This window comes from Canis lupus, chromosome 12, assembly GCF_003254725.2.
Source record: "Canis lupus dingo isolate Sandy chromosome 12, ASM325472v2, whole genome shotgun sequence".
Classification (NCBI taxonomy): domain Eukaryota; kingdom Metazoa; phylum Chordata; class Mammalia; order Carnivora; family Canidae; genus Canis; species Canis lupus.
The window spans coordinates 4837475-4856763 of NC_064254.1; the positions used below are offsets into that span (position 1 = coordinate 4837475).

Sequence of the window (19289 nt, forward strand, 5' to 3'; positions counted from 1 at the left end):
AAACAGAAAACCCAAAGCCAATGTCATCAATAACTATATCATAGCTATAGCCCTTAGTGGAGTGATAACTGTAAAGTGTGAAGGAATTATTAGTCTACTATAACTTCACAAATCAAATTATTGAACTATCTCTTCTTAAATGTTAAGAGGTCAATTTCTTGGGGCCTGATTACCCGTTCTACTCAAACTCACTCAGATTATTCCCAGGGTAATTTCATATTAGACAAGGAGCTTTTATTTTATGTTTCTTCAAGACAAAATAGGAAAAACACATTTAGACACATTTAGGTCTGTGTATTTTTCTCGATCTATTGACTTTTTTTCTAAGATAAACAACTCTGAATCTTTCCATTTATTTTTCATATCATTCTCTTCCATTTAGGTCTTTGATTCAGTAAGAAAAACGGATGGCTCATGCAATAGCACAGCAGTCATCAAGCAATGTAGTAATTGGTCTTTCCTAAGAAAATTCCTTATTCTAATTTCTGTAATATAATGGCCTAGATTGAAATGTAACAATTTCCTAAAACACTTCTTTTCTACTGCTTTCTTTAACTTTACCTTGCTTAAGACATTGCTTACTCATTTTGTTATACTTGTTTCATGAGACAACTATTAGTTTACAAATACAAATTCAATTCCAACTTACTCTACTTTTGAATTACATGATCTCAAAGGTCCTCTGAAATTCTATAATTTTATAAATCCATGACCCAGTGATATAGTTCTCGATATAGGCCAGAAACCAAGCTTCAAAGCTAATTCCTGCAGCTTATCATTTGATCATGTTACCCTTTAAGCCCAGGCCTGAAAAATTAGAGAAACTTTGAAAAGTAAACAGTGGTAGAATAGACATCAAGAGCCATGATGTCACCTAGACATTTATGCTTCAAAGCTCTTTACCCTTTTCTGATTTACTAGGATTAAGACCTTCCTGATGTGCTTCCATCACAGATGTAGGATGGAGTTTAAGCAACTTGGGCCAAATTGGAGGGAGGCATGACCCTCCAAACAAAGGTAAGAAATACAGTGGCTCTCAGGGTGGAGTTGACATATAGGAATTTGGCTCTATGTCCCACAGTCATAAGTGTAGATGATCCTAACAGTCACTTTTGGAATGCTCTAGGTAAAATAAAACTCAACCAACTTACAGCACATAGAAAATTCTTTTGAATTAGAAAATATTTTCAAAATAAATTCAATTATTTTCAAATACATCTAGAGAGGTTCTGAAAGGTGTCTAAAGCTTAAGACATTTTTACTAAAATAAAAGCTGTTGTTACTAAAGGAACTGAGAGTTCTGAAAAGTTTATGCTCTAAAATACTTTAAAATCTGCCCAAGATATTGATAGAGACTCATGTGATGATACTTTTCATGAAGTATCATAAAAACAAAAACAAAAAACTGCTGAGCAAAGTGCATTTCAGCTTATGAATTATGGAATATTCTCAAGTATTGAGACTTATCCTAGTACTTCACAACTTAGCTGACAGATTTTTCTGTCAGAGGTTTATTGTTAGAAGTATCTTCCTCCCTAAAGGAGAGTACATTTAGTGGAGGAGGAAACTATCAGTACATTCATTGTGGTTTTTGGTTGATCAAGTTTGAATGTTTTCAAAACAGGAAATCCAGAGACTCTGCAAAGGATTCCTGCCTGTGTGTCAGTTTCCTAGGCTAGTTTACAGCTTGATTCATGTACTTGATGTTAAAATTATATAAATAATTTCAGAAGTTCTTTTTATGGGGACAACCCATCATATTAGAGGGGGGAAAGATTGGCTACTAATCAACATGTTAGGAAAGATCAGTGAAGCAAGCAAGCTGAAAAAACAAGTTCAAATTATAAGGAAAGTAAGCAAACTATGATGAAAACAGCTAGCCTAAGAGAGACAATAAATGATAAAACTAGCGTTTATGGCCACCTGGTAGGAAGGCAAAAATCTGCAATAACTCTTGTACTTACTACTTTATTATATGGGCTAAATTTTTTTTCTGTTAAATCTAACTCTTCTAAGTTGGAGTTGAACACTACGTACAGTACCATAAAAATCTTAAACCGATACATGCACGCGCACACACAAGCATACACACACACACCAGTTCATATGTATATATAAAACCACTACCTTTTAATCTGGAATGTCAGAGTAAGAGAAGGTACCACAGCCTCAGGGAGTATACAGCCCATTGATTCTTTACATCTATAAGTAGCAAAGGCTATCTCTCTTAACTGGTTTCTAAACTCAGAACACTGGTGTGACAAGTTCTACAAGACTGCTGACAAGAACTCACACAGTACCCTGGAGCCCCAGAAATGAGCACCATGGACTGCCACAGCAGAGGCCCCCCTTCATGGTGATAGATGTAAAGTAAACGTGCCTGGCTCCTACAGGTCCGGTGCTCAGCTTTTTTTGTTTTTTGTTTTTGTTTGTTTGTTTTTAATTGTCTCAACAATCGATACCAAAGGAAACCGTAGCAACTCTGGCTAAGGAAGACGTGTGGTTGCTTTTGACCTTGCATCTCTTAGTGCAAATACTCACTTAATAAATATTTAATAATAACTAACATGACTCACTGGGAGCTTGGCCTCTAGGGCTCAGGAGGTCTGTTGCTAATTCCAACCAGCATGATTTACGGGAAGTAAATGATCTATGACGTGCCCAAAGAGAATAAAAGTACATACAGGATGCTTCTACTTAGGGCTTTTTTGGTAGAGGAAAAAAAATACACAAGTTAAAAAGGAACATTTTCTCTGGACTTAAAGTCTATGTAACTTGGAGGGGGGAGGTCCTCCAAATCCCATGAAGTCAAACCAAATGAAATTACCCGAGCTTTGCTGCGCAATCCGAGTGTAACCACATCAAGTAAGCCGGGTCTGCTGCAAAACATCACTTAAACTGGAGCTCTGACTTATTGTTCTCTTACTGCCCTAGAGCAATTTTGTTTTGAAGAGCACAGAACACCCTGTTCTGAATGTGGCTGGCACATGAACTCGATGTGCTGACAGCAATTTGTACTCTGATTAAAATAGGGGGGAAAAGGAAAGAGAGTGTACTGCAGTAACAAAAACTGGAATGCAAGAACCCAAAAACTGTAGAATTTGTATTTTAGGAAGCAAAACTGAGAAGGAGACTCCATAACCTAAAAACAACAACAACAACACCCAAAAAAACCAGTGCTGTAAGTGCTCCAGCCTAGAGACGCTAGCTCTGCTAAGTGTCTGCTTTTCCCTTTTCTAATTATAGTAGCTGGTGTCTGATAGCTTTGCACTCATTCCCAAAACAATTACTGGGTCATGGGGATCTGAATGGGAATGCTGTAATGGCATTACTACTAGACAAGACCAGTCATCTCGCCAGAGAAAACCAGGTTGTGACAGGTTACTCCCATATGGCAAGGGTTTTCTCTGCTGCCTAATCCATGCCAAATGAGTTTCTGCCTGCCTAATAGAGCTGAACATCCAAGAGACAGTGGATTCTTAATGACCCCCTGAAACGGCAAATGAGGAAACAGAGATGGATTTCTATAATCAAGAGAGGCATATTCATCACTGATTAGAAGAGAAACTGTTCCCATCAAGCATGGTGGTCAAAGTCCCCCGCACTGCCTCCCCCTTCCTTGGCACCACTTTATACCGTGGGAGAGGACCAAATACCAGCTGACAGAACTAAGGGGCAGATGCTACCTACCCAGGACAGTCAGGCACCCCGGCTACCTGAATAGAAGAATCCATGCAACTGGATTATAGATTTTCATCTGAATAGGAGGCACATGCACAGTGATAAACTCTACCCCAACACAAGCCCTCATCACTCCCCTCTTTACACAGGGACAGCACTTTGGTCGGACGTGGACTCCAGTATCATCCTGCCGCTTTATAGTAGTGGCTTTGGGCAAGGTCATCTAAATTATCTGAAGCTCAGTTTCTTCAACCACAAAATAATTCCAGCTAACTCATTGTTGCCGAGAGGATTAGATCAGGGCCCAGCAGCCGGCATTCCTTCATTTTCACGTCCGGGATCTCCTGTGTGAGACCACTGTTATCTGCTTGGATGCACAGAGATGAACCCAATGGAAGTTAGCTAGGATTATTTTCCTGCAATTAGTGGTAATTTAGACCAGATTAAACATGTTTTAGAACCTGGATACAAGAAGCCACTGAATGGCTCCAGGGAGAACACTGTTGCAGTATGAATGGAACTAAAAGTAGGTGAGGTGAAGGCCATGTCTTACACTTCTTTTGTACCTCATAATGTCTACCACAGAGTTCAAGGCCAGAAAGTTAATATTTACTTAACAATGAGTTTGAAACAGGGCCTTAAGGAAAATAGTAGTAATTTTCACTCATAGGAATTTTCCTGTTTGAATATTGGTCAGTACTCCTATTTTTTTTTTTTAAAGATTTTATTTATTTATTAGAGACACAAAGAGAGAGAAAGGAGAGAGAGAGAGAGAGAGACAGGCAGAGGGAGAAGCAGGCTCCTTGCAGGGATCCCAACGTGGGTCTCCAAGGTCTCCAGGATCACGCCCTGGGCTGAAGGTGGCGCTAAACCGCTGAGCCACAGGGGCCTGCCCAGTACTCCTATTTTTAATAAATTCCAAGAGCTATTTAAAGTTTTTACTGATATGGAGCTTTTGTCCTTTAACACTATTTTAAAATAAATGATTCATTGGCTGGATTTTTTTTAAATAACAAAAAAGGACTATTTCTATGAGGATTTTATTTTACCTGAAGACTTGAATATGCCTTTCTAGAAGAAGCTACATAAACAAGATATTTAAAAGAATAAACACTGTCCATTTTAGACCAAGTGCCATACTATATTTTTTTGTGAAAACATATAATAAAGTGGTTTCAAGAATTTGCTTTCTTACTGGAAAAAATTTACCAGGACATTCACAAATACTTCAAAAGCATGTGAAAAACAAAACCAAAGAACCCTCATAGCTCTATTAGATCTCAACATGTACATACATGAACTAATTTCTCTATTCAAAATTGTTGGTACCATTTTGTTTTTGATTTATCTATTTATTGAGAGAGAGAGAACGCATACCTGAGGGGTAGTGGTGGTGGTAGAGAAGCAGAGGGAGAGGGAGAAAGAATTATCAAGCAGACTCCACGTCCAGCATGGAGCCCAAAGTAGGGCTCAATCACACCACCCTGAGATCATGACCTGAGCCGAAATCAAAAGTTGGACACAACAAAATGAGCCACACAGGTGCCCCAAGAAAAATCATTTTAGACAATTTTGCCTCCCCTCTCCATTGCCCATCTGCACCACATTTTGTTAAAATGATCCAGAGACTAGTTCTAGATTGTTATCATTATTTTTAACATTGTATTTTTGCCATTTCAGGGATCTGTTAAGTTAAATGCAACTTTACTGACACGGGAAGTACTCTTTTTGCTCACTAATGTTGCTTATGCCTTGAAGTCTTCACTTCTTGGCTTTATTTTTTGTGTTATTTTAGTATATCCTACAGTATTTTTTCAAAAAGGATATAATTCTGCATATTCCAAAAAGTTGATTTTGTTCTTAAAGGATGAACTGAGTATACAGCTCTAGGTTCAAAATACTCAACAGTTGCGGGCAGCCCCAGTGGCCCAGTGGTTTAGCGCCGCCTTCAGCCGAGGGTGTGTGATCCTGGAGACCTAGGATCAAGTCCCACGTCAGGATCCCTGCATGGAGCCTGCTTCTCTCTCTCTCTCTTTCTATCTCTCATGAATTAAAAAAAAAGAAAAAAGAAAAAAAAAAAACACCCCATAGTTGTAATACTCAAAGCGATGTCATGTAGTATTTAGTGTCATGAATAAATCTGATGTCATTCTGATTCTCATTCCTTTGCTCAGAGTTTGTTCCTACCTGGAAAAGTTCAAAATTTTCTTTTAAGCTGTGGAATTAAGAAATTTTACCAGAATGTATCTAGGTGAAAAAGCACTCTTTACTGCTGTAGGACACTCTCAACTGGCCCTTTCAACCTTTGAAGCTCTTCTATCTTTAGGAAAGTTTCTACTATTACATGTTTAATTAGATTCAAATGGTCTTTGATTTTTTCATCCCTATCTTCTTTCTTCCACCTTCCATATCTTTGGGTTTTCTCACTCTATGTTCTGAGAGATCCCTAGACTACCTTTTTTATATCACCAATTCAGAACTCTGGGACTGCCCATTTTGCCTTTCAACCCTTCCCCTGAATTCCAGTTTTGATAATAATATTTTTAATTTCCAGAAACTTTATCTTCACTTTCCTTTTTCAGAGAAGCCAGGTTTTTGACTTATGAATTTAATGTCCCGTTATATATTTCTGAAGACAGTAATTAGTATCTTATTTTTTTTTCATTTTTCATTTATTTCAGAGAGAGGGAGAGAGAGCATGCACGTGTGCACATGGGGGTAGGGGGAGGAACAAATGGAGAGGGACAAGCTGACTTCTGTCCTGAGCGCCGAGCCCGACATGGGGCTTGATTCCAGGATCCTGAGATCATGACATGAGCTAAAATCAAGAGTTAGACCCTTAACTGACTGAGCTGCTCAGTGCCCCCCGCCCCGCCCACCCGCCCTTGTAGTATTTTAAAAATTCTCTTCTATTTCTTCTTAGTCCATGTTGGTGCTTCTTTTTCTCACGGTACTTGGTGATGTTTCTTTGTTATCTGGTCATGTTATAAAGGAAGGATTCAGTAAGATCAAATGATTGTCGTTATCTGGCACAGTTTTTCTTAGTGGTTAGATACATTTCCATGGTAGGCTTTTCCCCAAAGAGGTGGGCTGTTTGTGAAGATGTCTGCGTGGAGAGATATTTACCAGAAATACCAGAAATATTTACTGAGCATTTACTATGAGCTGAGCATGATGTGCACATGAAGGCTGGGGATACCTTTCCCCAGCGGTGATATACAAAAAAGTCTTCAGGAGCAAAACACTTGAGCCTATTTACTATTGTGCAGAGCTTTTTCACTTTTCTTCACATTCAAATCTGCTTTAAAAGTTCAAAGATACTTTATGTCTTTTTTCTCTAGGCCAAGGCCTAACACATGGAGTCTTCTGAGGCACATCCCTATTTTAACTTGGAAATCTGGCCTTACTGACTTTAGCCCAGGAGCAAAGACACAGCCAGACCCTAGAGTAATTCTCAATCCTTGGCTGCAAATTAGAATCACCTGGGGAGTTTAAAAATTTGTGCCTGGAGTTCCAGCCTGTGAGATTTAAGATTCTTATTTAACTGGTCTGGGCATCAGGATTTAAAAAAAAACTCCCCGGGTAATTCTAAATTCAGCTAAAGTTGAGTACTGCTACTAAAGTTTACTGCCCCAGCTGTTCCATATTGTTTTATAACAACCATGATGATTGCCCCATAGCCTGCTTTGGCTCCCTTGCACCAGCCGACTGTGTGCTTGGAGTTCTGCCCAAGTTTGTTGAGAATGGTATGTACCTCTCCAGAGAACTTCTCTACACCTGTTTTGAGTTGGATTTCCTGAGTTTAGTTTCCATCAGTCTAATTTTATTTACTTTATATATTCTAGAAATTCTTCATAATTTCTGATCCACTTCTTGCATTCTTCCTATTTTCCAGCATGATTATGGATTTTTTTACTCTTTTATGAAATCATTCTCCAAACCCCTTGCCTGTCTCTTATTCACTGGGATCTGAATAGCGAAAGGAGGTAGGAAGGAAGGGTATTCCAACAAACTGAATCCTGCAGATGGCTCTGCTGAAATGTTCACATTTGAAAACACTGGCGATTGCATTTTTTGCATTCAAATATGGTGAAAGCACTGTAGGGCAAGACGGCCACATACAGCCAGCATTTTGATGTGTCTGCTCTAAGCACTGAGGTTAACAAATCAAAAATGTGAAAGACAGGGGGCTTGGGGAAGGAAGAGTGGTAGCTATTTAGAACCTGAAGTCAGTGAGATTAGATTTCTAAGAAAGCAAAGCTTAAAGGTAACAATGTACCTTCTACTGCCAACTAAAGTATGATGACTAAAATATCCATCATCTCAATGTCAATTAGACTACCTTAGAACACTGACTTTTTTTTTAATGGAAAAAGAACAAGGTTGAATAAAATTACAAGATGGTCATCTTAATCGACATAAGAAAAAGCACACTGGAACAGAATCTAAAAGTTGATTTGCAATTATTAGGATCCTAACAGAGAGGGTAAAAATTTGAGGAGGAGGAACCCTGGCTGGCTGAGTCAAGTTAAGCACCTGCCTCCAGCTCAGCCAGGAATCTACTTCTCCTCCTCCCTATGCCCCTCCCCCTGCTTGTGTCCATGCTCTCTCAAATAAATAAAATCTTTAAAAATATTTCTTTGAGGAAGAATAAATCCTGTCAACTAACATAAGTTTCTCCCTTATTCCAAATACAAAGTAATTGAAGTAAAAGATCACAAGTCAGAAAAGCCTTTTGATTTCAGTCCATAACTTTATTTTTCAAAAACCAAACAAATATCCTAGAGAAATACAACTTAAGTACGATTAGTATTAAGAGCTATAGAATTGGGACCCCTGGGTGGCTCAGCGGTTGAGTGCCTCTGGCTCAGGGCGTGGCCCCAGGGTTCTGGGATTGAGTACCGCATCAGGCTCCCTTCAGGGAGCCTGTTTCTCCCTCTGCCTATGTCTCTGCCTCTCTAACTGTGTCTCTCATGAATGAATAAATGAATGAATAAATAAATAAGTAAGAGCTATAGAATTAATTTGAAGACTGTTGTTCAACAGGAAAACAAGACAACAAGGAAAAATTAATAATGGGTTCTAGGTCAACCCTGGTAGAGCCAAAAGGATTTGCTAATGAATTAGATGTAGGATATAAGAGAAACAGGAGTCAAGGATTTCCTTCCTTAAATCTATATTCAGGAAGCAAAACAAAGTATATAAGCAGAATAAGGAGGGTAGAAAAAAAGAAATTAATTGCCCTGTGTTACATATAAAAAGATTATTAAAAAAAAAGATTATCATTTCTGTTTTATAGATGACAAATCTGGATGCCCAAGCTAGTCAAGTAACTTGTCTCAAGTCATAAGAATATCAGGTACTGATTCCAAGATTCAGAAACCAAGTCTACCACTTGCCAAGCCTGTGCACCCCTCCCCTGACCACTCACTGTACCTTTACATAGAAGTGACAGGCACTCTGTAACTCTTGTGTATCTATAATGATATATTATATGATGGATCACCACTGTCTCCCATTCTCCTTCACTGCAGAACTGGCTTTGAATCTAAGTGTACAGGTGACGCTATTAGAATAGGGATACCCGTAAGGACCAAGAAGACTCCCAAAGAACAAGGTGATCATAGTTTTGGACAGAGACCACTTTTAAGTCAACCCTCTGTCCTCCTCCCACACACAGCAAACTTGTTTCAAAGAGGGAAAGCAGGACACCTTACCCTTGATAAGTGAAAATATAATATAGTTTTATAAAACCAATTTGTTCCAGTAAACCAAAAAAGGTTTTTGGGGAGAAAAAGTAAAAATAAACAATTTGTTTATTAGGAAAGTATAGCCTAACAATATGAGAGACAACAATCAGTCATTACCCTTTCTTAAGATATTTGGAAACAGAAAAAAGTAAAATGAGATAAAGAACTATTCAAATACTTTTAAAAACCATTGATAGTAGTTACTCTTCATACAGAAAGGAAGGGGTCATAAGAGAAAAAAATGCAGGTACCTGCTCATTTGTGCAGAAGAAATACAGGTGGTATAAACCAGGAACTTATATGACTGGTGACCAATGGTAGGTAGGTAGGATGGAAGGTGGAAATAATGAGGAAATGGGAACAGGTTAGTAGAGATGAGGGGGAAAACACTTCTGTGTATATCTTTTTGTATAGTTTAGAATCACGGTAATGTTTCACCTACCCCAAACACAAACAGTAAACATCAACCAGAGTGTGTGTGGGACCCTAAATGGAACATAGATGTAAATGAACATAACTGCATTATAAATGAACAGCATAACCACACTGAAGGGAGTGAGGAAAAAGAACTAACCTAAGTTGGAAAGCAGTTGTTTTCATGTATGCTTTAAGGCTCATGACTAAAGGAACTGTACACAAATATTTCCCATTTTTAGGAAGCTTATTTTTCACAAGATGTGGGTTAGCAATTCTGAAACTACGTTCTATATAAACTATAATTAAGCAGTAAGCAAATATATTGTGGATAATGAGAGTGAGGTTTCTCACTGCTGGAGAAAGCTGTTTTAAATAAGCAAAGGGAGAAGGTGAGAGTGAACCTGTGGTTGGATTGGAAATAGAAGGGTTAGGATGTACTCATAGTTTGTAATATATATATATATACAGACTAGTAAAGAATAAATTTGATTGTGTATATTTATGCAGATTGAGGCACACATATTTCCTACATCCATCTACTTGAGAGGTTCTAGAAACAATAACATTCCATAGTATGAGTATACCTAGCACTCAGATCTTGGTTTCTAAATACTATTCTCTAATAAAAGAAATCAGATTTTCTTTAAAAATAGCTGATTCCAGCCCCAGGGCAAATGAGAGCATCCTGTACCAAAAGTAAGGAAGTACTGAGGTGCCTGGGTGGCTCAGCTGGTTAAGCATCCAACTGTTAGCTTCATTTAGAGTCTTGGTCTCGGGGTGTGGGACTGAGCCCTGGGTTGCGCTCCATATTAAGCACAGTCTGTTTGGGATTCTCTCCCTCTGCCCTTCCCCCAGCTTACTCTAACATAAATAAGTAAAATCTTTTTATAAAATAATTTTTAAAATGTTTTTTATTTATTCACTTAGAGAACGAGAGAGAGAGAGAAAGACAGAGAGAGAGAGAAAGAGAGAGAGAAAATGAGCAGGGGGAGAGGGAGAAGCAGACTCCCTGCTGAGCAGGGAGCCCAACATGGGCCTCAATCTCAGGACTCCGAGATCATGACCTGAGCTGAAGGCAGATGCTTAACCATCTGAGCTACCTATGCAACCCATAAATAAAATCTAAAAAAAAAAAAAAAGAGAGAGAGAGAGAGAAATAAAAAGGAAAAATTAAGGAAGTGCTTTAAAAAAAACCACAGGAGGTATGTTGAAAAGCACTTTCTAATGACCAAACTTGGGACAATTTGAGCAACAACATAAATAAGATAGCAATGAATAATAACCTACAGAATAAAATAAACTCCCATGAGTCCATACTATTATAAACAACTGAATAAATAGGGGAGGAGAAACCCCTCCTTATAGCAGAATTCCAATTACATTGAAGAAGGAACAATGGAAATAGAAAAATCACCATTAGGCAAATACTACAGTTATAACCGTTGCATACAAAAGTCATCCATGGGGAAAAAAAATCATTCATGGATGCTAAAATCACTGTTAAGGTGTAATGTAAAAGAAGATCTTGGGATCATCCATCTCCTAGTAGTTCTCTCCCAATGAGATACTTAGAAAGGCAAAAATAGGAAATTTTACAAAGCAGAACTTGGCAGATCCCACCTTAACCAAGGGACCCAAGTTACATCATCACTATCACATGTCTCCTGATAATGATTGAACTGAGAAAGGCACACTATTGCTTATATGATATTTTTCCAAAAAATGTGTAACTTCAATCTAATCAGACAAACCCAAACTGAAGTATATTTTATAACCAGACGGTTGTCTTCAAAAGTGCTAAAATAATGAAAATCACAGAAAGACTGATCCAACTGTCTCAGACTGGAGAGACTACATATCACAGTAGATCCTGAATCTGACCATGGACCAGAAAAAGGACATCAGTGTGGGAACTGATGAAACTCACCTAAGATCTGTAGAACAGTTAATAGTATTGCTCCTTGTTAATTTCCTGATTTTGATAAATGTACTGTGGTGAGGGATGATGTGAACATTAGGAAAAGCTTGAAGCATATAAGAAAATTCTCTGTACTAGTTTCACAGTTTGTAAGTTGAAAATTATTTTAAAACAGAAAGTTGAAAATAAAGATTCCCACTGAAAATACTACTAAAAGCAAGATCTGATTTAATTTAGCCTGCCCCAAAGTTAACTCTGCAGTGGTAGCTTTGCGGCATTGTTTATAACTGGGAAAAGTTTTTCCTTTTAATTTGGTTACCAAAATCCTCCAGTTTAGAAATATACATTATAAACTGTTGAATCTGAGGAGTAACTGTAACATAGGGAAAAATCTCCATTTTTGTATATGCCTGAAATTTTTCATTAAAAAATTAAAATGTGTAGTATAGATAATCTTTTCACGTACTTGCTAAAGATAATTTTCTATCATCCTTGTGACTTTCATAAACATTTAGAATTCTATCATGGAATGCTCAGTGCTAGCAGGACCTACAGGATCACTGTAAAGAAAGGAAGCTAAAGCCCAGAGACTCAAGGGTTAGTTAGAGTCCGCTGAAGCCAGAATCCTCTCTCTGACTACTGGTCTATGTATTTCTCTAACATCTGAGCTCCTCTTCGTTTATTCTAAAACTTACCATGAACGATAGCTACCTAAACATTTCAACTGCAATAATATAGTAATACTATTTATAATTGTTTCCAACTAAATGAATAACTCCATTTGAACTAATCTTCCAGACTCCCCAAAATGAAACACGGGTCTCAAATAATAAATACTACAGTAAAGATAAGAAAATCAACCATTCTAGCTTACTGTTCCAAAGGAACTCTAACTTATTTTTATTTTTTTTTAAGATTTTATTTGAGAGCAAGAGAGAGAGAGAGTGAACATGAACAGGGGGAAGGGTAGAAGGAGAGGGAGAAGGAGACTCTCCACTGAGCAGAGAGCCTGATATGGGGCTCAATCCCAGGACCCCAGGATCATGACCTGAGCTGAAAGCAGATGCTCAACTGACTGAGCCACCCAGGCACCCTGGACTCTATTTTAAATAGGCCTTTTATAATAGTTCATATTGCCACCCTTGTTTAGTGCTTTGATTGTTTTCTTAGTGGAAATATTTCTGTTTTCTCACAACTCTCCTTTTTAAAGTATTTCAGCTTTATGAAGCAAATGAATGGCATCTTTCAAACATCTATCCACGCAGAAAGCATCTACCGAACACCAAATGCATGTAAGGCCCTGTAGGTGATGCTGGAAACAAAAAGATGAAGAAAGATTCTGGTCCTCAAGGTGCATACTGGGGAAATGGGTAAACACTGATTACAGCATAAAGTGGCAAGTGATGTACATAATGGTATACAGAACAGGCTCTGGGAGGAACAAAGAGTGACTGGGTATCCCAGTCCTCGACAGTATCTCCTTATTCCCAACACAGCAAATAAAAACACAGAATAGCTTTAAGTCATCCAGTAAATGGCAAAGCAACCTGAACCCAGATTTCCTACACAGAATAGAATGAACACTATTATCAATTATGATCTAACTAAAATAAACTTTTTGACCTTGAGGAAAGCCAGTGAGATGGGTTTGAGAGCTCTGAATGGCATTATAATCTAACTGCTCTGTTTAGAACTCTGTACTCTGTGCAATTTATATAACTTTCCTGAACTCATTTTCCTCATCTGGAGATAATAAATTTTATCTCGTAAGGTTATTTTAAGAAATAAATGAATAAATATGTAAGGCAGCTAATATAGTTGCTGGCACACCAAGGAGTCCATAATAGACTTGGGACTTGATGGATAAGATTACCTTTTCCTCACCTTCTGGGTCTGCAGAAGCTCGCACAGTACCTGGCATGGGCATGCTAGATAAATATTTACCAAATAAAGTCAGTATTAAATAAATGTTGAATTTAAAACTATTCTCGGGCTATATTCAATTGTTTATTGCTATAAATAGATTTTTAGAAAGAAACCTCCCTTTTCTCCCTATAAATGGAACCCAATTTTTAAGGACCAGTTCACTGTCACAGCGATACTTACTTTCTACTGTTGCTCCTTCATTTGGGTTTGAATATCCTTCTCCTTTCTGTTTGATTCTTCGGATAATGCCTCCATCTTCAAATAAATCTTCTCCTTTGAAATCAAGGAGCTCAATCTAGAAAGGAAAAAAAGGATTTGGCTGAGAAAAGACCAAACAGAGCCAATTTAACATACTTAAAAACAAGGGCAACCAATTCTCCTTTCATTTTACAAAATAAAACTCTTTTATATTTATCTATGTATCTCAGTTATTGGAAAAGTAGGAAAAAAAGAACACTGCACTTTCAATACCTGGAAAGAGCCTTCATGTAATGATAATGTCTAGGACTGCATCCTGTGGGACTGCAGTGCAAAGACAGACAGGAAACACTAGGAGGGCTGCCTTGTGGGCAAAAAGCCAGAGCTCCAAGGTGCTGGCCCAGAACTATTTTGTCGGACTCTAAAGGCCACCACCTTTCCAGCCCAGATTCATGGAATTCCCTTTTTAAATGTAAAAATAAATCCTATGAATCAGGCTTATGGACAACTAAAGGTGTTTTTTTTTACCTAATTATGATGTTTCAGGCATTTCCTCCCTTCATTTTTTAAGTCAGATCTTGACAAATATATATATAATTCAATACAGGATGAATAACATTATCACCACCTACAGCTTCTAATGAAGAAGTGAGATCTGTGACAAACAGTAAGCCTGTATAACATGAAAATATCTTACAATGTGGTTTCAGTACATTTCAACACTTACCTCCCACATTTCCAACCTGTTTTCTGGTCAATTTTGGGTATGTTATACTCACACCACTGACCAGAACCTTTATTTCTCAAGCCTGGTGTCTTTTGTTTATTTGGATATAACTTTTCTGTGCCAGAAACACGTTTCTAAGAAAGCATTGGCACACACCCCTTGGGTTTGTGGGAAACAATTCAAGAAGCCAAGCTCCAAAATAAATAAGTCGGATCTGATCCTCAATAGCAAGCTTAGCTCCTTGTTCCACTGCCTGTTGCTTCAGAGCCAGCACTATAGTAGAACAGATGCTAAAAAGGCAACATCACACACATACTTACCTCAAAAAAGAGAGTTGCATTCGAGGGAATTTTAGGGAGACTGCCAGCAGAGCCATATGCATATTCTGGTTTGCACAGTAAATGGCAGATCTCTCCTTTTTTCATGGTGGCCACCCCAATGTCCCATGCCTTGATAACCTGGCCTAAGAGAAAGAAAAAGGTGGTTGAAAGCTGTAGGCCATATTTAAAAATACTTAACTGTCATAAAACACAAGTTCAAACAAATTTCCTATTCTCTTTACATTACACACTCAGGAAGTAGGAGCTACAGAAGAACCTTGTAAAAGCTACCAAGAAATAAACTGTGATTTTTGAGGGTGATCAGAGAAGATTCCCTATTGAGAAGGATGAAAGTTGTTATCAACTTAAAAAATTTTTCCACTATAATAATCAGGGCATTTTTCTAGGTATAGATAGAACAAAAATAGTATGGAATAAAATGGAATTTGTCCTAAGGATGCTTATAATTTAGTTGGGTAGACAAAAATAACAAACAACTGGAAAGGTATAAATTGCATAAAAGGCCCCATGAACGATATCTTCTCAAAATTTAATAAAAGAAAAAAGCATTTTTTTTTTTTTAAGCAAAACAGTCATGTGTCCTTTTGTCAAATCACAAGAACTACTGAACTCAGAATTTTTTTTTTCCTACTTCCAGGAAACCAAAAGTTGACTTTGCTCCACAACTGTAGAAGTATATTATCCTATATAGTTGAAATTATATCTTATAATAAGCAGTCTCAAATCCTTTGGGAAACAATAAAAATGTAGGTGACTTAAAGGGATAAAATACAAAAATGAGGTACTATGTCAATAAAAAACGTAAGGTCTGATTCAGGTAAACAATGAATCTCAATGGAAATGAATTTTGAAGAAAGCTGTTATCCTGAACTGATAACGGGTAGTAGGATATTAGAGAGTAAGGGGAACTCTATACCTAAGTAGGTAAGTAGGGATGCATTTAAGCATCTGCGACTTAGGACTACAGCTTGTCTTCATTAAGTATTACAATTTTTCAAAAGATCAGATACTTATTTTAGTTAAAAATCTGAAAGTTATATATGCCTATTATTAAAGCACAAACAAGAGAGAAAGACATAAAGTGAAAGGGCATCCATTCCCTCCTTGTAAGAAACCACTCTTGTTCTTTTATATCCTTCTGGCGTATGCTGTCACTTTTTATAAAAAATTTAAGACACAAATGACGGCATACTATACATTCAACTCAGCTTTTCATTTTATTTTTTTTATTATTTTTTTTAGTAAATTTTTTTAAAATTTTTATTTATTTATGATAGTCACACAGAGAGAGAGAGAGAGAGAGAGGCAGAGCCACAGGCAGAGGGAGAAGCAGGCTCCATGTACCCAGAGCCCGACGTGGGATTTGATCCCGGGTCTCCAGGATCAGGCCCTGGGCCAAAGGCAGGCGCCAAACCACTGCGCCACCCAGGGATCCCGCTTTTCATTTTATATATATCTTGGGGCACCTGTGTGGTTCAGTCAGTTGGGCGGTCAACTCTTGGTTTCAGGTTAGGTCATGATCTCAGGGTTGGGCTCCACCACAGTGGGCACAGGGCCTGCTTAGAATTCTTTCTCTGTCCCTTCTCCCTGTTCTCCACCCCTCAATAATATAGATCTTGATCTTTCTCCATCAGTAGAAAGGAGAATATGCATTTTATTTTTTTTATTTATTTATGATAGTCACAGAGAGAGAGAGAGAGAGAGAGAGAGAGAGAGAGGCAGAGATATAGGCAGAGGGAGAAGCAGGCTCCATGCACCGAGAGTCCGATGTGGGATTCGATCCGTGTCCAGGATCGCGCCCTGGGCCAAAGGCAGGCACTAACCCGCTGCGCCACCCAGGGATCCCAAGAATATGCATTTTAGAAGTTAAAAGTGCACCCTGTTTTAAGCTTAGACTACCTGGATTAAAATAACAAACCCTTACACATGATGTACAAATTATTTAACCTCTGTGCCTCAGTTTCTTATCTGCAAGATGTGGATAATAATAGTGCCTGCCATATAGCTGTTATAAGAATTATTAGATAAAATGTCAAATGCATAGCATGGTGCCTGGGTTAATAAAGAACAGCCATCATAATTGGGGGTGCATGGTTGGCTCAGTCGGTAGAGCATGTGACTCTTCATCTTGGGGTTGAGTTCAAGCCTCGTATTGGGTATAGAGCCATCATTATCATCGTAAATACAAACAGATCTACCTCATCCTACATGGTGGCATAATATCCCAGTCTCTCTCCTTTTGAGAAACATATTAACAATGGTATTCTAAATAAGGATATTTGTTCATATATGATTGTCTCCTTTGTTCTAGTATATTTGGAAGGTAAATTTCTAGAAATGCAAGGGTGATGTGTATTTTCGGTTTGATAGATATATTGTCCAATTGCCCTTCAAAAATGGCTACATCGGGATCCCTGAGTGGCGCAGCGGTTTGGCGCCTGCCTTTGGCCCAGGGCGCGATCCTGGAGACCCGGGATCGAATCCCACGTCGGGCTCCCGGTGCATGGAGCCTGCTTCTCCCTCTGCCTGTGTCTCTGCCTCTCTCTCTCTCTCTCTGTGACTATCATAAATAAAAAAAAAAAAAAAAAAAAAAAAAATGGCTAAAAAAAAAAAAAAAATGGCTACATCAATTTATATGCTTACACATGGGTCTACTGTGAAAACAGTCCAGAATCATCAGGCAAAATGTTAAATCTGTTGTTGACAGGTTGGCTTTCCTGTCACTTATTCTTTCCAAAGATTGCTAGGTTTTAGACTGGGCCCTTGAGAACCTTTTTTTTTTTTTTTTTTTTAAACTACCGACTCTGAAATTTTAAGATATACTCCTTCAAGACATCTTCATGTTGTGGGGGTTACTACTGTACATTTGTTCAAGATAGTTAGTCAAGGGCAGCCCCGGTGGCGCAGCGGTTTAGCGCCGCCTGCAGCCCAGGGTGTGATCCTGGAGACCCTGGATGGAGTCCCACGTCAGGCTCTCTGCATGGAGCCTGCTTCTCCCTCTGCCTGTGTCTCTGCCTCTCTCTTTCTCTCTCTCTCTCTCTCTCTGTGTGTCTCTATGAATAAATAAATAAAATCTTAAAAAAATACAAATATTCTCTCTCCAAAATGCTCTCTGAAAAAATAAATCATGTTAAATATTAATAAATAAATCATGCTAAAAAAAAAGATAGTCAATTACTGAGGAACAAAGATCTAGCTATTAAGAATACAAAGGTGGCCATCCCCTTCTTCCTTCCAAGGATCATGCAATGTAGTATGGCTAGTGGAAGAGAAAGATACATGCACTGTTTTTGTTTTAAGCAAAGCATGGTAAACACTAACACAGAGTATAAAAAAGGGGGCTTTTGCTTTTGCTTTTGGGTGGGGGTTGGAGCAATCAGAAAAAGCTTGATTCACAGATAAGATCTACACTAGGCCTTAGGGGTCAGAAACATTAGCCTGTCAATTAAATCCACAGGACCCTCAACCTAAAAAAGATCATGCCTGTGCCTTTGCTTTTTTTTCTCATTTGAGAACATAAAGCTTCTTTTTCATTGAGCTCCCAATACCGAATGAAACACACTGAGCAAAGAGCCAGAGTGGTATGAACAAAGGCATTTAATTCTAAAATTGCCAACCCAGGGACTCTTAAAAAGTATTTCTCCTTTGATGTGATGAGTACCAGGTGTTGTACGGAAGTGTTGAATCACTAAATTGTATAGTTGAAACTAGTATTATACTGTATGTTAACTAACTGGAATTTAAGTAAAATATTTTTAAAAAGAAAAAAAAAGAACTTCCCCCGATCAAAAAAAATACAAAACAAAAAATACTAAATATATACTCATCATAGAATGCCTGGAAAGTATAGAAAAGCACAGAGAATAAAATTTAAAACCTTGGCTATCCCAACATCAGGCATAAACTGTTAATTTCCTGGTTCATTTCCTTCCAAATTATACATGTACACTTTGTTTGCATTTAATATTTTTAATTCCACATTCTTAAAATTCTGGCCACATTTGGTTTTGTGATCTGCTCTTTACATTTCACACTGTATGAGCATTTTTCTTGTTAAAAGACAGTATCTGAAAAATGACCTTTAATAATTATATACTGTTTCATCTTTTGATTATAATTTCATCACTTCATTAATAAACACTTAGGTTCTTTCTTTTATTTTACTATTATAAAGTTTTTTTTTAATTTTATTTACTTATTCATGATAGACAGAGAGAGAGAGAGAGAGAGAGAGGCAGAGACACAGGCAGAGGGAGAAGCAGGCTCCATGCAGGGAACCTGACATGGGACTCGATCCCTGGTCTCTAAGATCACGACCTGGGCTGAAGGTG

The 19289-nt window shown here is 37.9% G+C and overlaps 1 protein-coding gene across 14 annotated transcripts in view; it reads right to left on the minus strand.

The window, feature by feature from the left end:
* FKBP5 (FKBP prolyl isomerase 5) overlaps positions 1–19289 on the minus strand; it is a 135755-nt gene that overhangs the window by 23467 nt on the left and 92999 nt on the right. For all 14 annotated transcript variants that reach the window (XM_049092058.1, XM_025418556.3, XM_025418548.3 and 11 more), the window contains 2 exons: positions 14938–15080; positions 13873–13987 (listed from right to left, as the gene is read on the minus strand). In XM_049092058.1, the coding sequence (XP_048948015.1) occupies positions 13873–13987; positions 14938–15080 (258 nt within the window). The remainder of the gene's footprint in view (positions 1–13872; positions 13988–14937; positions 15081–19289) is intronic.